This window comes from Varanus komodoensis, unplaced genomic scaffold (genome assembly GCF_004798865.1).
Source record: "Varanus komodoensis strain SLA01 unplaced genomic scaffold, ASM479886v1 scaffold10, whole genome shotgun sequence".
NCBI lineage: Eukaryota > Metazoa > Chordata > Lepidosauria > Squamata > Varanidae > Varanus > Varanus komodoensis.
In genome coordinates, this window is record NW_025335269.1 from 8723393 (window position 1) to 8731834 (window position 8442).

General features: G+C 39.3%; 1 protein-coding gene across 1 annotated transcript in view; it reads right to left on the reverse strand.

Annotated features, from left to right (window-relative positions):
• CUL1 (cullin 1) overlaps positions 1–8442 on the reverse strand; it is a 55258-nt gene that overhangs the window by 21588 nt on the left and 25228 nt on the right. Inside the window, exons 4-7 of the mRNA XM_044419121.1 lie at positions 4117–4227; positions 2745–2908; positions 1637–1799; positions 227–420 (exon numbers count right to left, since the gene is read on the reverse strand). Of these exons, the coding sequence (XP_044275056.1) occupies positions 227–420; positions 1637–1799; positions 2745–2908; positions 4117–4227 (632 nt within the window). The remainder of the gene's footprint in view (positions 1–226; positions 421–1636; positions 1800–2744; positions 2909–4116; positions 4228–8442) is intronic.

Sequence of the window (8442 nt, forward strand, 5' to 3'; positions counted from 1 at the left end):
TACCCACTCTTATCTCTGTGCATCTATATACTAACATTGCCTATTATGGACACAATATTGAAATCAGTCTCTGACATGACTTTGGGCATTCCTGATTCTCTAAGAAAAGTCCAGTTGCTATACTGCAGTTTCTCCTATCCTTACCCAAACCCTATCCCTATCCTTAGAAGAAACTCCTATCCTATCCTCCTACCCTAACTCACCAGCAGCTTTTTCAACTCTATTTAATACAGTATGAATCTGAGATAATGTGTGAATTTAATGAAATTACATGTGAATAAATACTTGCATTTAATGCAGCTTCTCCACATTTTTCAATGGCAGCCAGACCCTGATTATGAATGTGCGTTTCCAGAAGTTTTTTCAGCTCTCCAAGACCATCCTGGATTCGAGACACAAGGTTATACATGCGTCCCAAATCTGCAAGAAAATGGAGCAAAAAAAACCTTTCATCTGCATTGCTACCATTCCTGCTCACGCTAACAATTAGTAAGGAAAAGAGTAATACAATAGCTAATACAGTAAAATAATCCAAACAGTGGTAAATCCTGAGCAATATACCCAACTGGCTCTGTACCAAAGCTCAACTTAAATGCCTTTGTGTAAATAAACTGCATTTTATAATCCACAGTGGTATACATGCCATGAATAAATGGAACTGAAAGTATAAAAACCACTTCCTTTAATTTGTTGACAAATTAAAACTATCATAGAATAGTGAAGGGGCCATAGGGCCATACTTGGTTATGCAGAGGATTGAGAGGATTACCATTCCAGATGCTTTTCTTTCACCAGTCATTCTTCGTTGAATGTTTTTAGCTGTTCTTAATTCTTAATGAATCTTTTGGATAAGATGTTATTGTTACATTTACAGAAAAATGCTCTATTTTTAGAAGTGTATTTGTTTATACAATTAATAAGCAGCATAATTAAATAAAGTACTGGTTAAACAGCTAGAATCCACATGCTACCAGTCAAATCTAAAACCATTTTTTTCAGGTAAGTATGCTTGGGATAAAACTATGCTTAGACACACATACCTTTTAGAAATCCTAAATAACAGCACAGTATTTGTTCCTTTAAGGACTATTTTTATTTAAAACTACAAAAACTATGTTTCATACTGAGAATATTGAAAGACTAATACGTTCTCAAGGCCAAATTTGTAGGTAAAAATTTATTTAAAAAAATTTATGTGGGGTTCTTTTCTAACGCCAAAAACCAATTTGTCTCTAGTAAATGTGCCAAATGTTCAGGGTAGATGGGGCAGGGGGCATGTAAGCCAGATGTGTTTTCTTGGGGAGGTGGAATACTATGGGACTTTTTAACCCCCATACATTACACTTTTTGGAGACATAAAAACAGCCCATATGCAAAATGAAGATATATTTTTCCCCAAAACAGAATATAGCTTTGTTTCCAAAAAGAAAATGTGAAATGGTGTGCAGCCACATGGAGTAGAAAGTGGGAGTAGAAAGATATGCTGGTTAAAGATCTATTTTTGTGTAAATTCTGCAATAAGGGTGCATTGGGATACCCCTTTAGGCTACCTTACTCCAACAGCAAAGATACCCACTCATAAATTTATCATCTTATCACTGGCATATATTTACAAGCTTTATTTGGGATAACTTACCTTCATTTTTGTCAGCATCCAAAAGGTTCTGAAATTCTGTGTGAAATATCTCCAAGTGTTTTTCAATAAGCACTTGTTCACATTTTCGTGCTAGTTCATCTTGTGTGCTCTCATGCAGATATACCTGAACTCTACGTTGTTCCTCCAGAAGACGAGCTTCTGCCTGTAAATAAGCAAATTCCGTATTTGAATGTCTATAACTTGCAAGCTGCAAGAACTTCCTAAGTGGCTTTCCTCCTACAGCGATGGAGAAAAAAATATTATGGATAAGTATTCGAAGAAATGTCCAGAGTAAAAGCTCAAAGCAGGGGATGTGAACTATTAGGTGCCATTTTTATCAGAGGGACCCCATATATAATAAAAACTTAAGTGCTCTGGATGCTGCTTTAAGAATTGTTTTGGAAAATTTTAATAAATTTAATTCAACAACCATTTCTCTATATCAAACTAAACACAGATTCTTGTGGTACTGTTCCCTCACAGAAGTCAATGCTTACATGAAGTACCAGATACACATGACACACCTGGTCCACAACTATGTGGACTGCTCCAACTTTGTGTAGTAAGCTCAAAGGCATTTTCAGATATGTCAATATTTTGGGTCCCTTGGAATGAAAATTAAGTAATGAGGAGTGTAAATGAACCTAATTAACAGTAACCCAAGTTCAAAAGACACAGGAGCAATTTCAGAGTGGTTTAGCCTAAGAATTGCAGGGATAACTTAAGCATGTAAATGGCATGGTCATCATTTCCGCTTTTAATTTAGTTTCTGCATTTAATGGTTCATGATGTTTGAACCTGAGAACTCTGGGTTATTTATGGGTTAGTGCCACAAATAACAAATGTGCAGCCTCTGTGTTCTGCTCAGCCCCACAACTCCTGCATTAAACAACTCAGGGAATGTCACAGTGATATGCAAGTCAGCTTCATATCTCCAACATTAAATTCTGGTACAGTGGAGACCTGCCAATTTTTGCAAAATGTTAATCTATTTTTGTGTGTTTTGAATGTATTTATATTTATTTGAGCATCTTTAAGATTTTGTTGGATATTGCAAATATTATAAACCATTTCTAGGTCCAGAAGCAGGCGGGGGAACCTCACATACCTTTTTCATGTACTCTGTAACTGGATTCTGTTGCAGAAATTCAGTGCTCTCTCTTGTATAGAATCTCTCTGTGTCAGCAAGAAACTGAGATTCAAAAGATTCTTTATACACTGTCAGCGTAGGCCCTTTAGCAAAAGTATCATCTTCATTCAGTCCCAGCTCCACTAAAATCATAGAGATAAAAACAAGTAAGTAAGCTGTATGCTTCCAGAGACAATTCTATATAATATATAGGTTCCATCCAGTAAACACACGTGTCAAATTTTGTTAGGAATCCACTCAAAAGGTTTCAGTGTTAGCCAAGAAAGATAATGTGGGTTACGGAAGAACCAGCATGTGAAACTGTAACAGTTAACATGATCTACTAGGCTTAAAAGCTATAAAAAGCAGAAACAACTGTTTTAAGATTAAACTGTTTTAAGAATCAACTGTTTTTAGTTCATTTTAAGATTCTTAAAATTCAAAATTGTTAGTATCTTTTCCTTTAGAAGTTAGCTACTGAAGAGAGCAGTGTTTGAAACCACACATAATGGTTTGAAATATACGTAACCAAGACTAAAATAGAGGTGTGACTATTATTTCTGCTAAGCACAGCACAATTTTAAATCTGTCTAACTTAGAATTATGCCCCAAAAATTATCAATGTGATTTGCTTGCAAGTATGAGTGCCTAAAATTGCAGCCTTAGTGGCTTCATTAAAAATGAAAACAAACACATTTGACTTGGGTAATTACTACAGTTGCTATGAATAATTTCCTCAAATCACAAACCTATATTTTTTTCTGGAAGTCTTGTCTAATGAATTGTTTATTTATTGTCACACATCCACAGATGCATCTTTTAACCAGCAAAGATCTCACATGCAAGGCAGTCCTCTGAAATGGTTACTGGTCAGATCAAGTCTTTGAAAAGAAAGTTGCAGCTCTTGCTTCTACAGCACATGACTTTTCCACAAGGTTTAGAGCAGAGTTATTCACTCTCTCCCCCAGTTCTCACTGTTTTTGTTCAGATTTTTTTTTAAAAATTGTTCTATTTCAGTTCTTCTTCTGAGTATAATGTTGAGCAACGGACATGTGGTGATGCAAACACTCCCTCACTTCCAATGATGGTCAGCTTGAGAAGGCCTTCAAACAGGGTTAGGCAACCTGATAATCCCTGGAGTTGTTCTCCAGGTGTTTTGGATTATACCACATAGCCCACCCTGCTTTAGAAAATCCTCCCAGATCTTCTAAGGGGTGGGAAAGGATGAGAAACCATGACTATTCACATTCTTCACAGAGCTGCAAAAAATTAGGAAGGGAATCACACTCAGACCACAAGCCCATGTTAGGTACAACTGGCAAAAAGTCATTAGCAATGAAAATTAATTTACCATAAGACTGCACAACTCCACTGATCAGTCTTGTGTTGATTGTTTCACCATTTCTTTCCTTTTCAATCAGTTTCAGCACAGCATTTGTTACCTTTGAAAATATAGAATGAACTATTTATAGCATCTAAACACACAGTCAAAAGTTTAAGACCAACCAAGCATTTCTTATAAACTGAAAACTGAAAAATATTCCCTTTTACCAGCATGGATAAAGACTATTTTTAAATGTTTTCCTTAATTTGATTCTTTTTTAATGAAGAAATATGACTAGTATCCCCTTTTGGAAAAACTACAGTTTAAAATGTCATCAGTCAAGCTCATATAGAAGATTATTTTACCTCTAATCATTTTACCTCAAACATACGCCAGTCAGGATATCATAGTAGATTATAGGTTTTTGTGATAGGAATGAGTTGCAAGTCTTCAGTTTGCAAATTCCCTGGTTGTGAAGATATCAGTTGCTTGCACTTGATGTTAACTAGGCTTTGTTGAAATAAACCAGCTTCATAATCCAAGGTTAGAAGTGGCAGTTTCACCCCGTCCACACACACACAGAGTTAAAACTAGCTTAATTTATGTTTGAATGAACAACAAAGCTGTGATTAATTTTTAAAAAGTAATAAAGACTTCCAATCTCTTCCCATTCCCATACTGGAGAGATATTTGGGAAAGGGGGAACACAAGCCTGAGGATCACTGCAGCTCAATCCTTTCTCAAAAAAAAAAAAGGGGGGGGGGGGGGGGAGGGAGGGAGGGAGGGAGAATCATCTCGACAAGTTCAGTCCTCAAATTATAGTTTTTATGTCTCTACTAATCAAACAGCACAGATGTTCTCTCTTTTATTCAATAAAAAACCAGGACAGGCTGTGAGTTTACACATATGGCTTATATGCCTAAACAATCTGTTTGGAACATTCTAGAGCTAAACAGAATTTTAGGCAGGAGCCCTGACTTTCTCCTCTGCGCATGCTCCAGGCATAGCTCTCACCTGCATTTCAGGACCAAGTCTGCTGTAGCAGAGGAATAAAGAAACCAAGGCACCGAAGTGGGGAGAAGGGTGGGTACTGCGACTTCACATATAACCGCTCAAAGACCTACGGGTGCAAATAAGCAATCCATCCCCCTCATTCATGGGGGAGGGGGGATTCTCTAATCCATCACTGCAATAATCAAGTCTTTTAAAGACTCAATATAGAACCATGACCACAGGAGCCTCGACCTCTAGTCCGAAGTATTTTGCCTTTCTGAGGACCTGCTCTGCGCATAGCCTTATGTCACCCAATAGTGTGTGGTGATTTTGATCCTCCTACAGTGGCATCTGCTGAGGTGGCTGAAGCCCAGAAAAATTAAGTGAAGAAGAGAAGGAGCAGGAGTCATCCTGCACTGAAAAGAGGTCATTAAATGTTGTCTCCATGTTATGGGCCAGTGATGGCTGGGTAAGTTGCTCTGCTGGTGAAGAAAGCATAGCAGCTGGTGACTCTGGGAACCCTTTCTGAATTACGAAGGGTATTCAATGTATGCTCAGTATCGGGTTGAGATGACAAACCTATCTGGTGGTACCATATTTACTATTTTTCATGACCATCTTAACCTTTCAATGGTCTGTGCAAGATGGGTGCTGTGAATGCTCATGGCACCTCAGAAACAAGTGCGAGTCGAGTGCTGTAGGGAGTTTTTAGAGCAATGTGGTGAAGATCCGTCGAGTATTTTCGACCAGATTGTTACTGGAGATGAAACTTGGGTTCATCACTATGACCCTGAAAGTAAGCAGGAGTCCATGCAGTGGCATAAAAAAGGTGCTGACCCTCCGAAGAAATTCAAAGTCACTCCATTGGCTGGAAAAATCATGGCCACAGTGTTTTGGGACTCAAAGGGAATTTTATTGATGGAGTACACAAAAAAAGGTGAAACCATAAACGCAGTATCTTACGCAACCACTCTGCATAATTTAAGAGAAGCAGTTAAAGAAAAAAGGTGGGGAAAATGGACCGCAGGTGTGTTCCTTCTTCAAGACAACGCGCCTGTTCACACAGCGCGTGTTTCGAAGGCTGCTGTGTGAGACTGTGGTTTCGAAGAAATAAACCACCCACCCTATAGTCCGGACCTGCCTCCCAGTGACTACTACCTATTCCCAAATTTAAAAAAAGATCTTCGTGGAAAGCGATTTTCCGAGAATGAAGAGCTAAAGGCGGCAATTAATGCACATTTTTTAGGCAAGGAGGAAGGGTATTTTTTACAGAGAACTGAAAAGTTAATTTCTAGATGTAATAAGTGTATTGAAGTTATGGGGGATTACATTGAAAAATAAAAATTCTTTCAATTCATTATTCCTTTTTCTTCATGCTGATACCAAGAATACATTGAACACCCCTCATATCTCCCAAAATAAATTTCCTGTAAGATGAGGGTGGAGATGAAGTGGCAAACTCATAAAGCTTGGTAATACAGTACCAAGTAACAGAAAATCAGGTATCATGAATTCCCCCCAGCACTCCCTGAGGTGTTGTATTTGGGGGGTGGGGGTAACTCTTTCTCTCTCTTTTGCACAAACAACTGGTATCTGGAGTTGCTATTGAACCAAGCTAAATGAGACCCTTTTGAGACATTAGTAGCTCTGGAAGCCATCTTATTTCTATTTTTCAATTATTTCTGGGGGGGGGGGGAGGCAGTCAATGGGTGAAAACCTCCCAAAGTTCCCAACTCCTGCTTTAATGAGATATATGTAGACTAATCACTAGACCTTGAATTATATTCCTCATTTGTTAAAATTGGTTTGGTAAACTGCAAGTAAACAGAATTGTCATAACAGCCAGGTCAGGAAATATATACAGTGGTACCTTGGCTCACGAACGCCTCAGTTCACGACCAAATCGGGTTGCAAACAAAAATTTCATACAAAATTTCATACAAATTTCATACAAAATTTCATACAAATTTCATACAAAATTTCACTCAGATTGTGAACTCAGCATTGGATGGTGACCACGATCGCGGCCATCCCCCCCCCCCCCGTTGTGCTGGGGGGGAGATGGCCGAGATCACGCCCATCTTTCCTGTTAGGAGCACAAATGCAATCTTGGCCATCTCCCCCACAGAACGATTGCACCCATCTCTCCCCCAACCCCCGCCAGTGTGCCCCATTCGTGCCCGTCTCTCCCCTCCCCAGAGTGGCCCATTCACGCCTGTCTTCCCCTGCCCCCAGTGTGCCGGGATGACGGGCGCGTGCAGGAATGACGGGCACGATCATGGTTGTGCTGGGGTGGGGCGGGGAGATGGCCACGCTCGTGTTCTGGGTGGTGGTGGGGAGATGTCACTTTGCTTCACATTTTTCTGATTAAAAAAACTAGTTACAAAATGGATTAACCTTATTTACATTGAACCTTATGGGGAAATTTAACTTGGCTCATGACCAATTTGGGTCACGACCAGAGTCCTGGAATGGATTAAGTTCGTGAGTCAAGGTACCCCTGTAAAGTTTAAAATGAGATATGTAAACTGCATTGCGTATTTAAAGCAGTCTTTTCTTTGGCACTTAAATCATCTTAACATTGATCCATCCTGCCTTTCCACGCCAGAGGAGACAGGGACAAGAACATGCAAACACTTATGAACGATGCTGCCACTTGGTCTCCTGAGTAAGCAAATGAAACAATCCTTCACTATCAAACAGCTATTAGTAAAAACATCACAGAACCTTCCAGTCCTAAATGCAATCTTCAACTAGATGCTCATAGCCTCAATGATTCACAGTCAATATCTTGTAATAATGGGGATTTTTTTTTTCAAGGGCTCTTTTTTTCCACAGAACATTTTCCATTTAGTAAAAATGGATAAATCCCACTTCCAAGCACAGCACTTTCTACATTGCAATTCATGTTTTTCAGGTGATTACCCCTAGCATGTACATGAGAGAATACATTTGACTAATATGTGACTGAAATGCATGTAATTTCAAAATTATAGGGAACTAGAAGTCCCCTTCATGGAACACTGCCTTGTCATGGTGAAGGGGCTTGTGTAGCTCAATGAAGCTATGAGCTATGCCATGCAGGGCCACCCAAGATGGACAGGTCATAGCAGAAAGCTCTGACAAAACGTGATCCACTGGAGAAGGAAATGGCAACCCACTCCAGTATCTTTGCCATGAAAACCCCATGGACAGTACCAAAAGGCAAAAAGATATGATGCCGGAAGATGAGCCCCTCAGGTCGGAAGGTGTCCGATATGCTACTGGGGAAGAGCAGAGGGCTAGTACTAGTAGCGCCAGAAAAAATGAAGCGACTGCCTCAAAGCCAAAAGGACACTCAGTTGCTGATGTATCTGGTGG